This window comes from Alligator sinensis, unplaced genomic scaffold, assembly GCF_000455745.1.
Source record: "Alligator sinensis unplaced genomic scaffold, ASM45574v1 scaffold331_1, whole genome shotgun sequence".
In the NCBI taxonomy this organism is placed as follows: domain Eukaryota; kingdom Metazoa; phylum Chordata; order Crocodylia; family Alligatoridae; genus Alligator; species Alligator sinensis.
The window spans coordinates 654,705-679,557 of NW_005842033.1; the positions used below are offsets into that span (position 1 = coordinate 654,705).

A 24,853-nucleotide genomic window follows, 5' to 3' on the forward strand; every position below is an offset into this window, starting at 1 on the left:
TTCTCAAGCAAATCCCGGGACATCATTCTCCCCCTGTACTTGGCCTTAGTGAGGCCGCAGCTGGAGTACTGTGTCCAGTTTTGGGCTCCACAATTCAAAAAGGATGTGGAGAAGCTTGAGAGAGTCCAGAGAAGAGCCACGCGCATGATCAGAGGTCAGGGAAGCCACAGCTGGAGTACTGCTTCCAGTTTTGGGCTCCACAATTCAAAAAGGATGTGGAGAAGCTTGAGAGTGTCCAGAGAAGAGCCACACGCATGATCAGAGATCAGGGAAGCAGACCCTACGATGACAGGCTGAGAGCCCTGGGGCTCTTTAGCCTGAAAAAACGCAGGCTCAGGGGTGATCTGATGGCCACCTACAAGTTTATCAGGGGTGACCACCAGTATCTGGGGGAACGTTTGTTCACCAGAGTGCCCCAAGGGATGATGAGGTCGAATGGTCACAAACTACTTCAAGATCGTTTCAGGCTGGACATAAGGAAGAATTTCTTTACTGTCCAAGCCCCCAAGGTCTGGAACAGCCTGCCACCGGAGGTGGTTCAAGTGCCTTCATTTAACACCTTCAAGATGAAACTGGATGCTTATCTTGCTGGGATCCTATGACCCCAGCTGACTTCCTGCTCTTTGGGCGGGGGGCTGGACTCGATGATCTTCCGAGGTCCCTTCCAGCCCTGATGTCTATGAAATCTATGAAAAACAACCCTTAGGTCAAACTAATATTGTTGCCCCTTGCGTGGGAAAATACTCCTTACAAAAATTAGATCCTGCAGCCAAAAGACAACTCCTAATCACAACTAATTTGGAGATGAAATTGGCAGTCAGTAACAACTGACAACCATTTCTCATATCACAGCTCACAACAGTACACTATACTTTATTTTTTATTATTTTACATGTTGTTATTTATTTTTATTGTATGAAGTACCTACTATCTTTAATACCAATCTCTTATACTAGAAGAATTATTTCAAGCCATTAAAGACAGCTGTTATTCTAATTGCTATTAAGTACTTTTCTCATTCTTTCATTCAAAATGTGTCATTATAGCAATTAAATTACAATTTGAAAAAAAAAAGATTTTTCATTCAGTATTCAAATAGCAATTGTTTTAAATATCCTCGTAAAAATTATTCCAGGTTGTACAAAACTATTTTAAACAGCTGTTACTTTAATTTGTGTTGAATTAAACATTATATCTTATGTTCTTGTTCAAAGCAACTGCCTATATTTGTAATAAATGTTTGACACTTTGAACAAAACAGAAGATGAGTACTCAGTATGACTAAAGAAGCTGTTTTAAATGCTTTTAAAGAGTAATATAAATGTAAACTAAAAATCTTGAAACAAAAAATATGTATTTCAGTTATTATCATAGATTATTAGGGTTGGAAGGTATCTCACAGGGTTGTCTAGTCCAACCCCCTGCTCAAAGCAGGACCACCCCCAATTATATCATCCCAGCCAAAGCTCTATCTTGCTCAGGGGTGGGCAAAATGCAGCCTGCCAGGCCATTCTACCCGGCCTGCGGGGCCCCTAAAAATTTTAGAAAATTAATATTTATCTCCCCTGGGCTGCCTGTCATGTGGCCCTCAATGGCTTGCCAAAACTCAGTAAGTAGCCCTCTGCCCAAAATAACTGCCCGCCCCTGATCTAGCTGCATCTTAAAAACATCTAAGGATGGAGATTCCACAACCTCTCTGGGTAGCCTGTTCCAGTGCTTTCTCATGAGGATCTCATGAGAAAATGTTCCTAACATCTAACCTAAACTTCCCTTGCTGTAACCTGAGACCATTGCTCCTTGTTCTGTTATCTGCTACCACTGAGAACAATCTAGTACCATCCTCTTTGTAACGACACTTCAAGTAGTTGGAGTATTTCTCCAGATGAAATAAAACCAGTTCCCTCAGCCTCGTCACATGTTCCACAGCTATCTAACCATTTTCATTGCATACCGCTGGACTCTCCAGTTTGTTCACATCCTTTCTGTAGTGGGAGGCGGGGGGCATAAAACTGGACACAATACTACAGATGTGGCCTCACCAGTGCCAAATAGAGGGGAATAATTGCTTTCCCTCTATCTGTGGGCAATAAGCCTACTAATGCAGCCCAGTATGCAGTTAGCCTTCTTTGCAACAAGGGAACACTGTTGACTCATATTCACGTTATCATCCACTATAACCCCCAGGTCATTTTCTGCAGACTTCCTGCTCTATACCAGTGCATGGAATCAGTCTGTTCTTAGAACAGGATTTTGTACTTGTCTTTATTGAACTTCGAGATTTCTTTTGGCCCAATCCTCCAATTTATCTAGATCTCTCTGAATCCTAGCCCTACACTCCAGCATATATACTATGCCTGCCAGCTTGGTGTTATCTGCAAATTTGCTGAGGGTACACTCCAACCCTTCTTCAGAATTGTTGATGAAGATACTGAACAAAACCAGCCCCAGGATCAACCCTTGGGACACTCCACTTGACACTGGCTAAACATCGAGCTACTGATTTCTATTCTTTTGGCCCAATAATCCAGGCAGCTTTCTACCCACCTTACGGTCCATTCATCCAACCCATACTTCCTCACCTTGCTTGCAAGAATGCTGTGGAAGACCGTATCAAAAGCCTTACTGAAGTCAAGGTATATCACATCCACTGCTCTCCCTGTATCCACAGAACCAGTCATCTCATTATAGAAGGCAATCAGGTGGATCAGGCATGCCTTGCCCTTAGTGAATCCATACTGATTGTTCATAATCACTTTCTCCTCCAAGTGTTTAGAAATGGATTCCTTGAGGACCTGCTCCATGATTTTTCTAGGGACTGAGGTGAAGCTGACTGATCTGTAGTTCCCTGGATCCTCTGCCATCCCTTTCTTAAAGATGGGCACTATATTTGCCCTTTTTCAATCATTCAGGACCTCTCCTGATTGCTATGAGTTTTCAAAGGTAACCAGCAGATGGCCTGTGGCTCTGCAATTACATTGTCCAACTCCTTTGGGTATATCTTGTTTGGCCCCATGAACTCATACAAATCCAGCTATTCTAATCTGTCCCTAGCCTGTTCTTTCACCACTGTTGGCTGCTCACCTCCTTCCCAAACTTTGCTGCCAGGTGCAGTAGTTGGGGAGCTGACCTTGACTGTGACAACTCAGGTGAAAGAGGCATTAAATACTTCAGCCTTTTATGCATCATGTGTCACTAGGTTACCTCCCCCCATTCGTAAGGGACCCACACTTTCCTGGATTTTCCTCTTGTTGTTGACATACTCGTAGAAACCATTCTCGTTACCCTTCACATCCCTTGCTAGCTGCAACTCCACTTGTGCTTTGGCCTTCCTGATTTCATCCCTGTATGCCCAAGCAATACTCTTACAGGCAATACTCTTATACTCCGCCCTAGTTGTTTGTCCAAGATTCTACTTCTTGTAAGCTTCCTGCTTGTGTTTCAGTTCACTGAAGAGTTCCCTGCTAAGTCAAGCTGGTCTTCTGCCATACTTGTTAGTCTTCCTGCTATACTTGTTAGTCTTCCAACCACTGGGATGGTTCATTTCTGCACCATCAATAAGGCTTCTTTAAAGTACGATTAGCTGTCCTGGACTCCTTTCCCCTTCAGACTGGTCTCCCAGGGGATCATGCCCATCAGTTCCCTGACCAAGTTGAAGTCTGCTTTTCTGAAGTCCAGGGTCCATACTCTGCTGCTCTCTGTCCTGCCTTTCCTCAGGATCTTGAACTCAGATCATCTCATGGTTGCTGCTGCCCAAGTAGTCATCTGCTACTACATTCTCCACCAGTTTTCCCCTGTTTGTGAGCAGCAAGTCAAGAAGAGCATGGCATCTAGTTGACCTCTCCAACACTTGCACCAGGAAGTTGTCCCCAGCACTTCAAAACTTCCTGGATTACCTGTGCACTGCTGTTTTGCGCTCCCAGCAGATGTCAGGGTGACCAAAGTCCCCCATGAGAACCAGGGTCTGTGATCAGAAAACTTCTAGCTGTTTGAAGAAAGCCTCATTCACCCCATCCTCCTGGTCTCTAGTAGATAGCCACCATGACATCACCTTGTTACTCTCCCCTCTGACCCTAAGCCAGAGACTTTAAACAGGCCTGTCTCCAGTTTCATACTGGAGACTTGGAACAATTGTACATAAAAAGAACAATTCCTCTTCCTCCTCCTCTCCCCTGCCTGCCCTTCCTGAACACTTTATACCCATCCATGACAGTGCTCCAGTCATGCCAGCTATTGCACCAAGTCTCTGTTATTCCAATCATATCATAGTCCTGTAACTGTGCAAGGACTTCCAATTCTTCCTTCAAAGAGGGGCCAGGGCCTGCAAAAGCCCAGGATTGAACCAGGGACCATTAGAGATTCAAACTAATGATCTCCCAGCTGAGCTACACTGGCCTGTGGTGAGCTTCATTGATATATGATGAATGTGTCATGTGAATGGATAAGAAGTTATATTTTGTGTTAGCAACATGCCAAGAAATAATAAAACAAAATCAAATGATGAAATATTTTGATTAAAAGCGACATTTCAAATGTTTGAGAATGAAAAAAATCAAAGTGTCTAATTCAGGGGAATTCTAAGAAAATTTTAGTTTTCCTTTTTATGCTGACTGAAAACAGATGTCAACATGCTGAAAATTTTCTGCCATTAACAATTAAAAGTGTTGGTCATTTCTACACCATGCAGTAACCTACAGTAACAAAACTAGTCAGTGTTTTGTAAACAGAAATGTGACTGTGTTTGCTGTCATTGTTCTGTCAGGAACAATATTATACAACCATTTTGAGGAACCATCATAATCTATCACTGCATTACAACAAAGTGAAGAGCAGAAGAGCGTACCAATTTGGAATCACATAGCTTCCTTTATTTTAACTCCAGCTAGTAACACTTTCTCTGCAAAAACCATCCTGTTCCTGCATAATCAGTCACTGTTCATGCATAAATTATAGTTGTCTCCTATAACTAACATTTCTCTTTGTGCTGAAAAACCTTAAGAAATTAATTGACAAACCACATTTGTTAAACCTTACCTTCTTTAAGCGATGATGCAAAATACCCATAATGTTCACAGTAGCACAATTCCTTCACAGAAAGTGTAAAACGTTCAGGGAATAGAGCACACAGTCACTATAGGGCACAGGCCAAAACCCTGCTTTTGCTACAGCAAATCCTGTATTTAGATGAAGCATGTTGAATAGGAGGACCTCCTTACACCCACCATATGTTCAGACACCAGGCAGACTCCAGAGAAACATCACCACATTTCCAAAATATTATACCAGTCTCATTCCCTGATGTGCAGGATTCCATTTAATTCTCTGCTTTTTACTAACTCTGACAGCCTACCTCACAGCTGGTAACCCTGGTATCCATCTCTGCCCAGTGCTACTGACAGCATATAGAGAACTTAATGGTGTTGGCAAACCACCTATTGACTTTAAAGGACCCAGTAATTCACTTATTTTCCCCTTATTTCATGAATGTTATTTTCAAAGTGAGCAGATTTTCAAAATGAAAACAAGTAGGAAGGAGAGAGAGAGGGGACTACTCTGGAGGTGGTAACCAAGCATTAGGTTCCTAAGAAGAGAGATCTCATTTTGTTTCTTTATACCTTCTTACTCACTTCTGTTAATTGCTGGAGCAAGAGACATAGAAAGTAGCATTATATGTGCTCCTGGCTGCCAAAGGCTGTGCCTAGAATCTGATGGTGTGGCTGAACTGGCTGACAACTTGCATGGTTTCGAGTTGGAGCTAACCTCAATCCACAGGAACTTGGTTTTGTACAGTTTTGAGGACTCATGTCATGTGGGTTATTTGGTAACATGCAACTGGCCTGATGCTAGTCCTTGAGCAGTGCATGAATTGTCAGGCATCTATCAATCACAGCCAAACTAAAGGAGCAGCCAGAGGATAGAGGGGAAGTTAAAAACTGTTGGAGAACACGATTTTTGTAAAATTGACTGGACCTTAAAATGGGACATTCCCTGGAGAGGGGGTTTATAGATACATATCAAGGACTTTATTCTACCTATTTTATTATAATTTTGTGTGCATGTGAACACTTATATTATACAGCCCAACTACATGAAGGGATGTTAAATATGTAAAACGTGAAAGATGTTTCTGTTAATTCCCCTTCTTTATCCACTTGTGCCATAACTAATTTTAAGAACTGACACTCAGGCTGGGTCTTAGCCCCGAATAGCATGTTTATGCTTAGGATCTAGCCATTACTGCATTTCCCCAAAATTAACAGAATATTAATTCACTCCTGCATCCCCAAAAAAGAAGCAGAGTTAGGACAATTCCCTATAATCACCATTCAAACAGTACTGAATTTGGAGACTTGAAAATATAGTGACAGGTAATAAGTGCTGTTTTAATAGCCCAATCTCACAGGTTAAGATGGTGCTGTCTCTGCAGTTGGTAACGTATAGTCAAGAACAAAAGATTTGTTCGTTTACAGGTTCAAATATTGTACAGTACATCTGTTGTAAATATACAGATTTATGGAGGGAAAGATCTTTCCAGCATCACAAACTTGTCATCTGCTTTATAATTTTTGCTGCGTGTAATTCCTTGGAATCATTTTTAGATCTCATAACTCCCAATTTGCCTGTTCCCCCAATCTTTTATCTATACAATTATATTTAATGGCTGAATTAATAAAGCATCCATTTAAATATGGAAATACATGTAACTTATTAACAAGGGCACTGGACAAGTTGATAAAGGACTCCTTGATTTACAAAAAAATCAAACATCTTTCACATTTATTACACAGATAACACAGGGTTTAATTTTTATGAATATAAAATTAATTTATAAAGATATTTATTTGAGAACACTCAAGAAAAAGGTGCCTTTTAAAATGGATCTTATTTATGAAATGCTGAATTCCACTGTAGGCAGTACTGTACTGTATACCAACCTAGGGGAAATGCATTTAAAACCCAAAGGAAAACAAGTATTTTCTGCCAGATAAACCAGCATACTGAATACACATGTATACACATGTATAGAGCTTTGTAATAAAACATGTATTAGCTTCTTTGCAAACATTACTTTTCATTTAGATGCTGTGTATATACAATTTGGAAGGTACCACTTAATAAGAATATTCAAAATATGTGTAATATTAAATTCTATATAACATGAGTGTTTAACAAAAAAGAATAAAAATAAAAGGACAATAGGCAAGGAGAGAAAAACACACTGATTTCAATCCTTAGTAGTCATGCTCTACAATGCAAATAAAATATAACCAAGAGAAAAAAAAAAATTGCAGAGTTGGAGGTGAACTGTGAGCTTGCTTACTGGTGCCATATATGTGAGTTCCAGCTGTGGAGGCTCATATAATAGAAAGCAGTGACTGCTGGGTAAAGATATGATAAAAGAATGCCCTCCACAGGGATTTCTTTCACTCTGACATTAAAGTCATTGTCTACTGTTATCAAAAACTGCAAGCATGGGAACACACGTATGTCATTATTTCAATTCTGACAGTTTCCAGTAGATGTCCTCACAAGGCAATAGTGTCAGAGAGCCCAGAGATGTCACCATAACATAAATTTGGGGTGGGGAAAGAAAGAGAATAGATTTTATCAAAGTAATAGGACACTGCAAATAAAAAGGAAATGAGAAAATGCAATACTTAATTTATCATTTGTAAATGTAGTTGTGAAAGATAATAAAGGGCAAACAAATGGCATCTCACTGGAGTTTGAATGGATATATGGGTCTAAAATGGGTATTTACAGTATTTCAGTTTTATTGTTGAGCATTTTTCCCATTTGGCACTAAACAAAACAGAAGGATCTAAAAGGTATGGGGTATAATTTAAAACATTTAAATCTGAAAGCCTGAACATCATGTTTTAGATGGAGAAGAATAAGAACTTGCATAATATTTCCTTCCCCCAGGTAAAAGTATCACTGTAGCCTTAGCTTGGATACATAACTGATGTTATGCTGCCTAGCCTACTATTTAGCAGTAAGTACATACCAAGGTTGTCACCAAACATCTCTCTGAGCATGAATGGGTAATGCTGTAAAATCATTTAAAAATGGATCTGCTTGCAGCAATGATCCTCAGTCAGTTCAGTAACTGTGAGGTTTTAATAGAACAGTAAAATATTGATTCTACTTGTTTCTCTAACAAAGTGGGCACTGAATCGTGGGCACAATGACATCTTCAAAATTAATACAATATTAAGTCATATTTAGCTACAGATGTATTGCTTTAATTAGCATTGCTTTGGGAAACTCACAAAACAGAGGGTTTCAACCCATGGCCCACATGACTGATAATCTGTAGCCCTTTCTCTCTATCATCTAGCTCAGGGGTTGTCAATTGGGGGTACGTGTACCCCTAGGGATACTTGGAAAGGTCATAGGGGGCATGCAGGCGGGCAGGGATGGAGTGTGCCCCAGGGCGTAGTGGTGGCATCTCCCCTGGGGTGTTCCCACGTTTTGCTTGTTAACCAGCGGAGGGAAGTGCTGGGCATCGCGGCGCCTCCCTACCCTCCACCCCAACTCGCTCTCCTGATTGGCCATCAGGCCACTGCCCTTGGCCAATAGCTGACAGGGAGGAGGCGCCCCTCTGTGGACAGACATGAGGCGGGGGGCTCACATGTAGTGGCTGCAGCCGCCATCCACCACCTCACACTACCACCTCCCAGGAGTAGGGCCGGGGGGCAAGGGCAGCACTGCCTCTCCACTCTGAGGGCCACACAGGAACTGCCTGACCAGCTAGTCAGACAAGAGGGGGGATCTTGGACATGGCAGCTGCCACCACCCCACACCACTGCTGCACACTGCTTTCCCATGGCCGGTCGCATGTGTGACTCTGCGGGCTGCCACTTCCTTCCCCAGCCCCCTAGCTGGCTGGCCACCGCTGCCACCAGAAGGGGTACACTAGTTAAAAAAGGTTGAAAACCCCTGATCTAGCTCATGGGGATGCTCCCACTAAGTGACTTCATGCCCTCCCTTGGGAAGAGCACTCAGAACAGTGATCATATCAAGTCCCCTGAGATAGTGCAGAGAGGGAGAGGACGAGGGCAAGGGCGAGGGCAAGAGCAGGACTGTCTGTGGCATAAGGGGAAGTAGCAGAGGTGCAGCTGGCCAGCTCTGTGTGCGGGGCAGCTGTACACAGTGCGGGAGCACTTGAGGTTCTTTACTGTGGGGGGGAAATGTCACTACCTTTTTTGCCACCAACATGTGTCATGCAGCTCTTTAAAACCAATATCCAGTGGCAAAAAAGGAGACAACTTCTCTCCTCACATCAGCAAACCTCCAGCTGCTGCTCCTGCACTATGTGCTGCCACCACCTAGGACACCGTGTGCCATCCTGCTGCTCTGCTCTGCTGTCAGAACCAGAGCCATTACAGGAAAGGTGTAGGCTGCAGTGACAAGAGTAACGGGAGAGTGAGGTGTTCTTCAAGCTCTATTCTGATGCCCCCCGTCCTTTAGGCAGCACCCAGGACTTATACCCTTCTTGCCTTCCTATTGTTGCATTAATGGGAAATAGGTCAGTGAGAGAGAGAGTGGAATTGTACAAGATAGGAGCAGGGGAGCAATCTGGCACCTTCCAGTCCCAAAGGAGAGAGGAATAGAGCAGACTGATAGCCAGGCAGGAGAAAATGGGAACTGTATGGTCCTGAAGGGGTGCAGTCCATATGACATATGGAGGGTCATGGTCCTAGATCAGCCTCCAGTGGAGAACAAATTGCAAACTACTGTCATAAAACAACTGTGCAGATGAAAAGTTCTTTGAACTTAGTTGCCCCTAAGAAAACAGGAAGCTCTCACACATGAGTTCAATGCCATAAGAAGAGATGTATATTATTTCCCTAGAATTTTAGCCAAATTTTAGTCCTTATGACAAGGAAGCCTGATAAATACCGGTAACAAAAGCCAAATAACATTAGAGAAGATGCTGTAATGCTTCACTTCTTAACACAGCTTAACCAAACTAGAATCTTGAGCTGTAACATCCCTTCTGTTTTTAAACTCTAAGGGAACACAAACAATGGCAAAGTGTGTAATGGTTTTGTAACAAGCATTGAACCGTGAACTAGACTGAGAACACAGATTTTGGAACATTTCCAAAACAGGAGACTAGACTATGATGCATCATTAAAAGCTGCAATTTTCAAAGTTGCCTGTGGCAGTTGGTTGCCCAAATTACTGAAAGTCAATATGACTTGAACATATAATGTCCTTAGGCTGCCTTGAGAAAAAAAAAATCAGCCTTAAAGTAACTTCCCCCCTCCAAACTGAAGCTAAGATTGTTGGGTTAGTTGATGCTCAAGGCTCCATCTACCAAGTTTTTTCAATAGGTCCACACTGTTCCTGAGCACCTAGCTATACATAGGAATCCAGCATATAGAAGGGACACTGAAGAAACCAGAATAAAGAAGGCTCTTTGAAGTGGACATGCTTGAAAGACAGAGCAGTTAAAGGAGGGCTTTGGAGCCACCCTGTAAGGCTGAACAGGAAAAGGAACTGAGAGCCTTGTGAGAAAGTTTACAAATATTTTAATGGCTCATCCTCAGTGAGAATAGTGGGAAGGCAATAACTTTCTGTGGAGTCCAGGAACCAGTTGACGGTTTTAGAAGGCAACTTTTGATGTCTTATATATATATGTATATATGTACACCTAGATGAAATATAACCATTTAGAAAAAAATAGTTACAACAATTTCACCAAAGTTAGAAGACCCTTGACATTTAAAATAGCCTAGATAACAGTTTTACAAAAGGCTTATTTGTTTTTCTTAAAGAATGACAGTTTTTAACCTGATGTAAGTAAACAACCATGTCACTGATGCAACTGAGTCATGCTTGATCTGTCAATGAATCATTTTACATAATAGCAATTTGCAATTAAATAATATCTTGAATTTCCTGGAAAACACTGCTTATTTTGTTCTGAGAAAATAAAAATCCAAAATCTGAAAAGCATGTTAAATACAGTAAATTACAACAGTTTGGTTTTCTTAGCTTAGGCACACGGCTCTCTTCAATTATTCATGAGGGGAAGACCTTCTTTAAACCATAAAATTTAAGTTCTCCTAAACTCAAATTACAGTACAGCAGTTTCGTAGTATAAATCTTTCTGTTTTAAATAATGGATGAAGAAGTAGGACCAATTGGCAGCTACCATACATTACTTCTCATTTTGTGTCACCTCACAGACATTTCTTTTTTTCCTCCCCCAAGCCTATTATCCTGCACTTAACTGGATAAGAGAGCAGGATTATAGGCGCAAGGTAGATTTTAGCAATGTTGTTTCTGAACACAGATTTACTGTAGAAATACTGTGTCACACATGTACAGCTAATGCAAAACCATGCATAATATTAAAATAAAACAAATCATAAACAGATTCTATAGCTCCTGTATTATTATGCAAATGCATCCAAATGTAAACAACCTCTTTGCAGACTAAGTCATCCAAACATATTTTCCCCCCCTAGGAAACTGTGTAAGGATAACTGTACACGTATCCAAAGAAATAGAGTTGTCCTTTTATTGGATGTCCACAGGTAATCTTATCACATTAGGGAATGGAAAAATCCGTGGTATGGCACAACACAATACCTTATTCTAAACACTTAAAACAGAAGGTTAAATGATATGTAACATGTTAAAATCAGTAGCCCTCCATATTCCAGGCACCACTGATTAATTTATAATAAAGTTTAATAAACTGAAAAAATAATATTGTCCATTAGTTTTGTTCGTTGCACTGTCTTTAAATGAAACAGCACTCGAACCTCACAAATAAAAAAGCAGCACTTTCTTTTAATACCAACACCACTGTAACACATACTGTAGCGTGGCATGCAAATCCACATCTGCAGTCTTTTTTTGTATTAACAAATGGAATGGTAATTTTCTATTTCAAATATTAATAGCATAACATGTAAGTGCAGATCATTCTGGCCACAGGAGTGGTAAGCCTTAACAAGTGTGTATTACAAGAGCATAAAACACAGAGCATGATACTTACATCCAATCTTTCTCGTTTATACTGTAACAAAGACTGTCATACAGGCAGAATTCCAAGTTGCAGGACCCCAATTTCCAGTAAGTAGGATTACTGACCATTTCTGTTTTTTATTTAAAAATAAAAGCAGTTGCCATCAAAACATACTCATTAACACCCTGGTCAAAATAAAACCCCAAAACCATAGCTCCATTGAAAAAATAACTTGTCCATTTAGTAGACTCCATTACATGGGAAAGTTTGCATTATTATAGGCATGTTAAAAAGTCTTACAGTGGTAGTAAAGTCTTTCATCTTGAGTAAACATTTGAACATTGCACCATTTTGTGGTGTCTGTAGTCAGTAAAAGTTGGTCAAACTGAACTAAGCTTCACAAGACCACGTACTGAGTCTTCATGCAATGAGTCTTGGCTGGCTAGGCTCAGGACATGCATGGTATGGCTGTGTGTAATAGGGCTTCCTGTTGGCAACATACCAGGAGGTGATGGTGCTTCCTCAGGAGTAAGGAACTGATGACCTTCGTGCTCCTCCTTTAATGGTAGCATGTCTGTCAAACCTGTTTCTGAGGTGAGATTTGGCATGGAGGATGGTGGTGTCGGCTGCCCTAGGGTCAGCGTGGCACAAGGAGCACTGATAGTGGTCTTCCCTGGTAAAGGTAGTTCTTCGCTAGTTATGCTGGGCTCACTCTGTAGTAATGGTGTGGCAGCAGCCTGCAAAACGAATTTAGTGCTCTGAATGCACTGATCTTGGTCACACTGTAGAATGGAAGAGTCAAAACCATACATGGGACAAACAGAAAGAGGGAGGATATGGACAAAAGATATGGAAGAGAATGGGATGTGAGGAAAAAGAAGAATTCATTAGTATCATTCCAGGGTTAGCCAATGGAAAAAAATATTCCATGCTGACAAAAAAAAAAGCATGCATAATTAAGTCAGCTAATTCTTGGGATAAATGCCAGAGTAAATTCTGACAATTATTTATCTACAGTATGCAAGGGTCAAGTACCCTTGGTTACTTCTGAGTAGTACTTTGTAAGCAAGTTTGACTTATAGATGTTTGATTTTATTTTTTCTTGAAAAAAAATCTTTGAACTCCTGGCTGATTGATTTCCTGGGTGGTTCACTGCACAGAGAAAGAAGTGGCAACTCAAAATATCACTAACACTAAAGAGTATTTAAAACAGGATGATGGACAACTTTTAAAGCTGCTCTTTTTTTTTCCATAGGATGGATAAAGTCAAAGAAATCTGGAAAAGGCCTGAAGCCACAAGGCAAATGCCTCTGTGGCTAGGGACAAGGTTACACTAAGTGTTCAGGTTTAAGTAATCAGAAACTGGTTTAAACCTGTAACAGAACAGAAGCTCAGTGCATGTAAACCAGTTTCAAAATGGCTGAAACTAGTTCCAGATAAACCTGGTTGAATGCAGCATCAGACTTAACTGATTTGGGTCAAACCAGTTTATGAAACTTTTGTACCAGGCCCCTTCCTGTTTCAAGTTCAATCAGAGTCCCTCAGCATCCCAGCATGCTTTTCAGCCCTGGGCTGTGCTCCACTGTCTGCTCCAGAGAGCATGGCTGACCCCACCCGTCCACTCCCTAGCTATAACAGTGAGGGCTAACCTGCAAAAACTGAATCGATTCAGCCTCAGGCTTTCTGACTGTCTGTACTTAGCCTGTGAGTTCAAGAACACAAGACTCTCATCACATTCTTTTTTTAATTTTATTTTGAAGTCTTCATGGAACTTGCGAACTGTTATGCTGTAGAAGCTTGCTTAGGCCAAATATCCTTTTGAACATGGGCCTACTTCCATATAAACAGGGCTGGCAATTAGTCTCCTTTCCCAAGATCTTGTTTTCTGGGCTGTTTCTGAAATGTTCTTCAGGCAAAGGCACGTACATGGCATAGGAGCATGATCATGTGGACTGGACTTGAGAGAAAAGTTCACTTCCATGGTTTTTTATGCTGCTCTTTGTTTGTTTAATTTTGACAGCATGGAGGACCAACATGTAGCTATACTAATTTATGGCAAGCATCCCAGATTTTTATAACAGAATGGGCCAAATTCAGTTGCAGAGTATTTTAATTAAGCCAGAAGTTACACCAGGGATAAGTCTTACATACTATCCATTGCAAGAACAGCATAGTCAAAATTATCATTCACTACCTAAGGTGACAAAAGTTATAGCCTGAAATGCTGAAATACATCCAGCTACCTAAAACTGAAATAAGCTCCGTGACACAGACTTTTTGCAACATACTAAAATAGCTGTTTCCAAATAGTAACCACTTTCAATTGATTGCAGATATGTTTTAATTCTAGACTTGGCGCTTATGCTTCAGCTGTAGGGCTACTTCCAAATTCAGATCCTTTAACACTGGCTAGTGTGCCTGACTTGCTACAAGCAAGGCTTCCAGGACACCAGATATTTATTTATAGATATCTGGTTCCCGTCTGTCTTTTTTCAATATTGTTTCATTCCTCTGACATACAGTATATTGCTGTTATTCCCTTCTGTTGTACATGATGCAAGCGTTACAGACAATGTGTTCTATCATCAATCCAAAACTTGAAAGCAAAAGATAAATCTATAGTTATGGCAGTGTGACAGATACCTGTTCATGCAATGTAGGCATTTCATGAATTCAGTTTTACTTATAATGTAAAATTATTTTTAAAACAGTTTGATTGGGCTTTAATTTCTATTAATAATTGAATTATTCTAAAACAAAGATAATAGTGCAGCAGAAACTAATCCAATAAACGATTACATTCTCTCACATACAACATGCACCTTTCCCCTGAAAATCAACCCCCCACAAAATTGGGGTGCATGAATTGAGCTGGGAAGCTGATTTTCTGCCTAGTGTTGTGAACACTCTGATTTGATTCTTGCTCCACAGTACAGTGACTCTGGTATTACGGTTCAGGCAGTTGAGGGAGTCAACTAATGGCTCATTGGTCTCCACTCTACAGGTGTTAATGACCATCCATCTGTCTTATGGTCTTGACATTCCACCAATCGAGTCAACTTTCTAAGTACAATATTGTCATCTTCTAGCTGCTCCTGGTCTCTCTATTTCCACAGCCTCTTTAGTTCAAGAGTCTTTAGCTCTTAAGCACAGATTCTTCAGCTATTTTCAAAATCATATATCTACCTATGGAGACCAGTCTTCAGCAGCAGCTAGGGATTCAGCTTTAGTTAAGCAGGAAATGGACAGTGAGTCAGCTGAAGATTAGGCCATCTACTCTATACAACCATAACCTTGGGGGAAAAAAATTCTTCATTTTGCCTTTCAAAAAAAAGGTGCATATTATATTTGGGTTGTGTTGTGTGCAAGAAAATACAGTAAATCTCCTTGCCCATGCCCCAGATAAAAAGTAAAACAAAAATTTAAATCCTTTCCATTACTTCTCATTCCTACACATGTATAAAGTTTGGGATTTCAGCTAGGTTCAGAAATGGATGTGCCAAATTACTATATTTACTTGAATAGAAGACAGGTGTCCCCCACCTCCAATGAGCATGGGGGGAAAGGCCCCTCATCTTATAGTCACATGTAAGGAAACCTCATTAAATATGTTGTCTATCATTAAACTGCTGCCAACAGCAGCATGTGCTCAGTAATGGAAAACACCTGCAAAATTAATTAAACGCAGCCAACACTGAGCATAACTGTAAAACACATGGTCCATATTAAGCACACGTGCTGATGGGAACCTACCAAAGAGTAAGTTATTAAAGTCTATCAGAATAGGTGTATGGTAACACCCACTAAGCACAGCCCCCCTCAGTGGCAACCTTTTCCAAGTCATAGTGAGCCACTACACTGCATACATTTCAACTTCCTCTTCACTCCCACAGCTGAGCTGGGCCTTTCTTTCCTCTTGTCAATGATTCCTGTTTCTTCACCCACCTTAAATGTCTGGCAAATTTCACCAAATGCAGTCCTAAACAGTTCACCCCAAGTCCCCTGGTCACATCCTCGCTCAACCTGTCACATGCGATTAGTGTGGCCCCCCCCCATGACGTGAAGCTGGATCAGGTTGCCCTGTGCCTCATCTGCATATAATTTTTTGGAGGATCCCAGGATTTGTGACAAGAATACCTGGTTCCAGTCAGGACTTGGAAGCTAATTAGCATATGGATCCTTTTTGGGGGAAGTGAGGTTATCTGGAGTACAAACACATACACACACACACACATATACTGAGAAGTGCTGAGCTGCAAGGTCACCATAGCTTGAAATGCTTTTGACTCTGTTGGGGCCTTGTCCCATGAACTATATGGCCTTTTGACTTTAGCCTAATATCAAGGATAGTTTGTACTATATATAAAGTAGGTACAAAAGTGCTTCTTAAAAGTGTGTTTTTGGAGTATTGGTGCTAAAACTTGCAGCATTTTCATAAAAGGTAAAATGCATCAATTCTGGATGAACTAAGGATGCTTATACACGTGCAAGGGGAGGCAAGGGGGAGGCATACAATTACAGTGGCTCTAAGAGCATCATGTGTATTAGCATCCCCATGCTGAAAAATGGCAGCAGGGGTGTTTTAACTAAAGCTCGTCAAATGAACTTTAGTGAAAGTGCCCCACTGCCATGTTTCCGCACAGGGATGCTAATATACGTGATGCTGGAGTCTGCTGGAGCACAATAATTACCACACTTCAGCATACTTGATTAATCTATTCTGCTCTGATGTGCTGTAATCATAGTGTGTCAAAGCAGCCTCAATGCATGTGTATAAGGACCCCAAATCTATGTGTACTATATGCAAATTGCTACAGGCATGTTTATTTCAAGATTAGTTTCAAATTTGCCCCTCACTTCCATGTGCTCAGGGAGAGGAGGGTCTGACAGTAAGGAGAGGGGAAAAAGGCTGCAGGGGGAAGAAGCTGTAGGGGCAGAGGGCAAGAGGGTTCCCAGGCCCTCCAGTTTTATTTTCCCCTGCTGTAGCAATACAAAATAGAAAAGATGAGGGACATATTTCATAATCCAAATCGTGTTCCAGCCTGACCAGATGTGAGGAGTTTAAAATTTCTGAGAGCTACTCCTTGCAAGATTTCCTTCCTAATATTATAGATCTAAGAGGATTGGACAGTGTCTCTAAGTAGTTAAGCATTTGGATGTTTTTCCAAATTGAAAAGCTTAGTATTTGGAAGTTTCATTGCTCATATACTATTTCTCTCACCCCTCAGCCCACCTTATGAAGTATATGCTTTAATCTTGGGATAATGGTTTTACTTATAAATAAACATACTAAGTAATCTAATCCTTATAAAAATGAATGGGGTGATGCATGTTGCACTTTTAAGTGCCCCCTTGACTTTTTTTTTTTAATTAACCAACAATCAAATTACTCCAATAAATTAAAATACGGAAGCAATTATAATTAGGAAAATCCTGAATCAGCTGGTGCTTGCAAAACAGCAGTTTCCCAACATCCCAATGAGGTTTATGGTCCCACTGTGCTAGGCTTGGTGTGAACTCACCGGAAGGCAAAGCTCTCTTCTCCGAACAACGCATGACAGGACAACACTTTCAGCCACTCAGTTTCTCCCACCAGAAAGCAAAATGACCCCACAAAAGTTGTACCAAAGTAAGCAGCAGAGTGATTATTTAATCAAAGTATAAAAATTTAGGGTAAAAATTTAAAAAGTGCCCAAGTGTCTCAATGCTTTTCAGTAGGATTTAAAACACTTTTGAAACTGTTACCCACGTGTAGTGTATGCACTCATATATGCATGTTTCAGAAAGATGTGTACGCTGACTTTCCATTATACAATTTACCATCACAAAATCCTCACATTCAGCTTCTACAAGACGAAGAGCACTCTGGCCCCAAACAAGCAAAGCACTTAAGTACATAAGCACTCCCATATGACTTCAAAGGGATTACTCACAAGCTTAACACTGAACACGTGCATAAGTGCTTCGTTGTTTCAGGGCACAGTTGTCAGCACCTTTCAGGATCAAGCTCTTGATTGGCTATTCACTGTGAGTCCATTCCTAATCCATTGCTATTTATCCCTACTCAATTAAGCTAGTCCATGTGCCCTAAATCAACCTGAGGGGACATGCTTTACAAATAGGGTGACAGCACGCTTAGAACTTCAAAAGGGAAAACAAAGTCCATCATTTCTGAGAGATATTAACAAAATACTATACTCTGATATAGAACAAAGGAATGTCAACCACTGGAGAACACCTCTAGCAAACAGCTTTAGCATCTGATTTATTGCTTCAAGATTTATTTTCAAAGGCAAAGCACTGCTTGAAATGTTCCAGCACATGCAAATTTAAAAATAGTATGAAGATATTTTAATTTGGTTCATGTAATAGACTAGATTAAATATTTTTACTGGACTCTATTTTAGCTGGACCTCTGAAAGATAAAGCTCTATTAAATAGGATGCCTTACAGCTTTTTAGGGCTGTTGTGCCTGCAAGTATTCTCCATTGCGCTCTCTCTCACGCATTTCTCACCTTGCCTCTAACCCACTCCTTCAAACCATGCTTCCCTATTCTTTCAAGAACCACCTTGAAAGATGTTCCTTCCAACCAGCCTATACATGATAGCTTTCCTATTTGGGGAGAATTTGAAAACAGCATCTTACTTTTAAGTTTTCATCATTCTGCGTATGATGAACAGCGATAAACAAGGCAACTTCTTATGTAAAGAAGCCATAGCCAGTAAAGAGCCTTCTCCAATTAAGCTATCAAGTCTTGGAACTTATTAGGTTTTAAATTTGTTTTGAGAATGGATGATAGCAGATTTATTTTATAAGTAGATGTATTAAATATATCTCTCACAGTGTACAGGATTTTTACACAAGTATGGCAGTCTTCAAATTGTGACATGCACAAAGCTAATCAAGAGATTTGTCTGTAAATACAGGTATAATTGGGCAGTGGTGGCAGTGGGCAGCTGTTTTTACACAACTCCCCACCCTCTCTCCCAGTCAGTGCACCCAAAGCTGGTACCCTGGTGAACCCCTCAGTTAGGTTACTGTCTAGAGAGAGAATTCCACAATGTTCTTTAATTACATGATGCATTGATGCACATGAACAGTACAGGTAAGAATTTAACAGTAAACATCCTCAAAATTATTAGTTACACTGAATTTTTCAATAGCAAAGTTTTAGATGCACACACACACAAAGAAACAATGGAACCAAACCAAAAAACAAGACACCACAACCTATTATACAAGTTTATGCCTTGGCTTCTTTTTCCTCTAGGTCCTGTTGCCTGATTTATTTGCTAAATATAATTCCCCCCCCTTAGTGGTGGGATAGCATATTCTGGGCCAAGGAAGTGATGAATCAAGTGCTAGTAAGAGTGCAAGTTCAACTATATACATAGCGAGAAGTTTAACCATTTTGATATTTATTTGCACACCAGTAGGCACAAACTAAATGCAAATTAGACAAAACATAAAAATGAAAATACCACACTTTATTTTGCAAATTATGGATACAAAGAACTCTATGGAAACAGACCTTTAAAATGTTCTAAAGGGGTTTTTTAATCCCACACAAAACATACATATTAAACAGAGCTCTTGTACAGGTTAATATAGCTCTTACATTCCTAAAACCACCACCAGAGATTCTATTGTTTTGAATATGAAATTAACTTAATGTTTAGAAAATTTTAGACAGCAATGGTATTTTTTAAGAAAACTTTACAGTTCTTGAAGTATCAAATAGAAAGTTGAACAAGATGGTCTAATCATCCGCATGTAAAATACAAACAAACAATAATAAATGGCCCGAGGTGGTCTGACTGTACTGAACAACAGTAGTACAACCTACAGGGATGATTCTGGAGTGCCAAGATAGCTGGACACAACCCATGTATGACAGACAGAGGTATACAACTGTAGATCAATGTTCAAAATGCTAGCAAGTTACTTTTTAAATGAGAAAGGACCCCAATTCTGATTGAGACTTTTGGGTATTAACATAATTGAATTATTTACTACTAATTACAATAATGAAAAGAATAAAAAGCAAAGGAGAAAATACATTTCAGGACAGTGAGAATGCACATTTCCCAGATCAGTTCAGATGCTAAAAATACAAGAGGACATTCATGAAGGAATTAGCCTATACCTCTAATGGATAATAAACAGCTTTATATGTCTGAAAATGATTCCCAGGTTTGTGGAGGGGCAATTTTATGATCCAGAAAAGAGACTACAGCCTATTTATGAAAGGCGGGATATGGAGAAGTGGAAATAATAAGGAAGCTTGGCACTGGTAAGCATAAACTACAAAGGCAGTAAGGAACAGATGCATAGAAAGCAATGGTGCTCCACCTCAAAAAACAGATTTTATGGAAGTTAAGAAAAGCAGCAATCACGATGGAAAGGGTGGCACACTATTAAAATCTGATAAAGTGAACTTGGGTTGATGAAAACTTGTGCTCCATATATCTTATTTATGAAGACTATAAAGGAGCATATCTACCCCGCCTTCTGATTATTAAAATCTACCAGTTGGTAAGTTGGTCGAGAATTGCAAGAGATCCCATAGCAAACACACAAAACTAAAATTCTCTTCTTATATAGAAAAATGTACAGAATAAAGTATTCATTCTTGCCTTATAATGGACTGCTCAAAACAGATAAAAATACCTTGTGTGTAAATCCTATACAAATAACCAATTAAAGGCTTGTGAGCAAAAGATAAATATAAAAATGCAGAATGAGTTAAAGGTAGCTACAATGGATAAGGGGAAATAAGAGTTTTAACAGAAAGAAGGTTAACACATGCACAACTGAATTTGTAGAGTATGGTCAACCTCAAAATCCCTACTTGTATTTTCTCCTCCGAGACCTTCAAATCATTAATAGTTAAATAGGCCCTTTAGTTTTTTCCAGCCAAATGCATACAATTCAGCTCAATTTGTATTATCTTTTTCAGATGGGCTGCACTAACCTATCCTTGTGGTAAGTTCTCATCAGTATGTTTTCCAATATGGGCCATGTGTTTTATAGTCATGCTCAGCGTTGGTTGCATTTAATCAACTTCATGGTTGGTTACCGGTTTTTTTATAAGCTGAATATGAGCCAACACTGTGCCCTTGTTGCAAAGAAGGCTAACAGCATACTGGGCTACATTAGTAGGAGTTCTGCCAGTAGATCTAAGGAATTGATTACTCCCCTCTATTTGGCACTGGTGAAGATATAAATGGAGTACTGTGTCCAGTTTTGGGTCCCCCAGTACATAAGGGATGTGGACAAATTGAAGAGAGCCCAGCTGAAGGCAACGAAAATGGTTAGAGGACTGTAGAGCATGAGGAGAGGCTGAAGAAACTGCGCTTATTTAGTTTGGAGAAGAGAAGAGTACAGGAGGATTTAGTAACAGCCGTCAGCTACCTGAAGGGTGGTTACAAAGAGGATGGTGCTAGACTGTTCTCAGTGGTGGAAGATAACAAAACAAGGAGCATTGGTCTCAAGTTGCATCAAGGGAAGATGGGATTAGATATTAGGAAAAACTCTGACGAGGAGGGTAGCGAAACACTGAAACAGGCTACTCAGAGAGGTTGTAGAATCTCCATCCCTGGAGGTTAAGACCTGTGTAGATAAAACCTTGGCTGGGAAGATGTAATTGATGATACTCCTGCTTTGAGTAAGGGGTTGGACTAGATGACTTCTTAAGGTACTTCCCAATCCTAATTTTTTATGATTCTATGATACTGAACAGCATCTGCTTCCTGCTCAAGCATGATCAGGTAGGAGGTCTGAGTCATCTGCAGTGTCAAGATCAATCCAGGGACTTATTAGTAGCTTGTGTAAAGGAATTTGTTTCTGGGAGAAAAACAGGACTTACCAGATGATTTAAAACCTGGAAAGGGGCCATCAGAATCTTAACTGGAAATAAACAGGGTTTTAAGGTGACCAAAAGGGAGAGTTGTGGTGCTAATTAGAAAGGGATTGGAAAAACTGATCACTGAAAGCAGGGGCAAATAAGCACACAGCTAGCAACAAGGCTACCTTGAGGTGACAGGAGGAGAAAGGTCTACAGTGTGCAAGAGACCAAGATCTTACCTGTGAACAAGGAAAGATCATTTTTGAAGCTTGAAACTGGGGAACAGGGAGCCTGAGGCCAGAAGTAGAAGTGATGGAAAGGGAAGAGACTACTATACCCTGTGTTTACAGCAGGGCTAATTAACTTAGGTGGAATGCTGTTCTAAAAATGAAACTTCATCTGGTAACTCACTCAGCTCTGAACTAGCCAACTGGAGTATCTAGCCATACATGGCACTGCATTGTGCTAGGTATCAACACTCAGAATCCTAAAGATGCGTCTGTATGGAAAACATGACCTATTCAATTTTGTAAGTGTTCACTGTGAAATTATTTTCAGGATGGCCAGTTGCCTCAAAATGACTTTGCTCTCCTCTGTTATATTTCTTAATGCAAGTCTTTTCCATCTCAGTTTCAGATGATGTTCATTCCAGCAGTACTGCATCTACTGATCTAATTTCAATACCTAAAGCCATGTTGCTGTAAGCCTCTAGATGCCACCCTCTTAGGCAGCAGCAATCACTGGCTTGACTGACAGTAACCATATATATTATGATCAACTTGGCAAAATCTACTGCTCTCTTATCTCCAGCAAAGCAGAAAAGGTCATTTTGTTGACAGGCTGAATTGCATTCGGTCATAAAGATCTAGTAAGTGATTAGCATTCCATTTTTATAAAACTTGTATGAGAGTATTGATTTCACCTGTATCAAAGTTCCTAGAGACACGAGCAGGGCTGCATTAGTCAATTTAACTGGGCATATGAGTTGAAACATACAGTATAGGCATATATAACCTGTTCTAAGAGAGCTTAATGCTGACAGCAAAGCCTAAAACACCCAGATGGACTGACACAATCAAAGAGAGCTGTTGTCATAGACTGTGTACTGTCCAGATAGCTCTCCCAAAGGGCTTCAGAGTGACTTTGCAGTAAGACTGTACTGTGGCTAACTCCTGCAATATAGTAAGAGGAAAGGAGATACTAAGATTACATGTGGAGTTTGTATAAATAGTCTTGAAAGATATCACGCTATTTCAGGCTATTTTTAGGGGGTTAGTGAAGAGGGTTTGGAAAACCAAACCAAAACAAAATGCACCAGAACAAACCTGAACAAAACAAAACTATTTGCATAGAACTTGCACTGATGGCTAGGATGGCCTGTCCATTCGTACCTGACAAAAAGTGTAAGATGAATGGTGTGTTTGCACTTCAGTCACATAGCTGTTTATTATTAAAATTTAAGAAAGGGGCTATCAACTTTAGAGAAACATAATTAAGGTTTACTGACAACCCCCCCCCCTAAATCTTTGAGATAAGAACTGCAAACTTAATTCTAAAAGCTATATTAGAAACTTTACAAATGACAGTAACATTCGCACAACCGTGAAGGGGTGTGTCGTATCTTCAGTCAAAATGAGGACTGAAATTATATGAAGGAGGTTGTGGTGAATATTCATTCCACTCCTTTGGCGGGGGAGAGGATGTGCATGGGGTTCATCAATCTATGAAAACTTTAACACAGCATCAGAACCCACATACTGGAAAGACACGAGTTCTGAAACAGGCATCTCTGTAGGATGCTTGCCTTAAGAGAAGATCCCTCTCCTCGTGATTCTCTTTTCTCTTTGGCACTGAAGTAATTTTTTTCTAATGTGAGGTCCACTGCCAGCACAGGGCACAGCAGGAGTTGGCACAGCTTCAAAAGATATTTTATCATTTTGAGTATGATACTGAGGTTGCCGTGTTTTTCTCATTACAAGTTCAAAGTCCACCTCCCCACACCCAAACCCACTCATGTCTTGAACATCTCATCTGTTTCTATAAGTGCATCAATCAAGAAAAATCTGCACTGCACAGGCAAAGGAAGAAAATCATGTGCTGCTAAATGATAAAACTATTCTGAAAACCTGTTGAATCCAGATGCTGCCAAGAAAATTGACTATTCCAGTTGAAAACAAGGCAAGTGTCAATGGTACATGTCACAGTGACACTGTATATTCAGTATCAAATATATTCCAGGTATAGAAAAAATACTTTTTCTATTTTCCATGAGTAAAAACTATCAGTGCATAGAAGTAGATAAAACCTTGATTTCCTACTGCACAAAACTATTGCACTATAGCTAAAAATGAGTCATTCCACCTAGGGTGGCAGTGTATCCGGTTAGTTTTTACTTGATTAGTTCACATGAAAGTAGAGAAGGGAAACATTCACAGGGATCTTGATGAACAACACTATGGGATGATTCCTACCATGTTGCTTTGAGACTGTGTTGCCCCATACATTGTAATGCCATTTGATGGTGCTGCTAACTGTGGTGTATCTGGCTGTAAAAATCCTCTTCTGTCAATTAAGCTACAGAATTAAGCAAAACAAATTATTAGAAATATTCGTGATCAGTAACTCTACAGATACAGAAAAACATTTACAATACTTTAATACATTATCAATACTTTCAAATGTGTCCCATAGTTCAGATAAATGTTTAAAATTTATTTCATTTTATTTTTACTAACCAACAGTAAAAGAAAAGTTATTTATTTGCAATTGTTTCCCTCCATGTGGTTATAAGAGCTGACACTTCTGGGCTTTAGCCACGGGCCTGTGTTTTAGCAGCTGAATAGCAAATTCAAGGACTTCTAAATACCCAAGAGGGGAAAAGACTGCAAGCTCCCACAGCCTACTGGGGTCTATTTTGAGGGCTCTCAGTGCTATTTATAGTCATCGTGTAGATCACTCTCAAACAGCCTGAGTCATCCATTGTAGCCATCATCAAAATCATGTTCCTTGTGCATTTTAC

The 24,853-nt window shown here is 40.1% G+C and overlaps 1 protein-coding gene across 5 annotated transcripts in view; it reads right to left on the reverse strand.

The window, feature by feature from the left end:
* The window catches only part of ZDHHC14 (zinc finger DHHC-type containing 14), a 248,705-nt gene that overhangs the window by 36,904 nt on the left and 186,948 nt on the right, over nt 1-24,853 (reverse strand). For 2 of the 5 annotated variants that reach the window (XM_006022378.3, XM_014519345.2), the window contains exons 8-9: nt 24,306-24,408; nt 10,546-12,768 (exon numbers count right to left, since the gene is read on the reverse strand). In XM_006022378.3, coding sequence (XP_006022440.1) covers nt 12,367-12,768; nt 24,306-24,408 — 505 coding nt within the window. In that variant the 3' untranslated portion in view covers nt 10,546-12,366. Of the gene's footprint in view, nt 1-10,545; nt 12,769-24,305; nt 24,409-24,853 lie in introns of those variants that run through there. The other 3 variants (XM_006022379.3, XM_014519346.2, XM_025202659.1) reach the window with 3 other exon arrangements.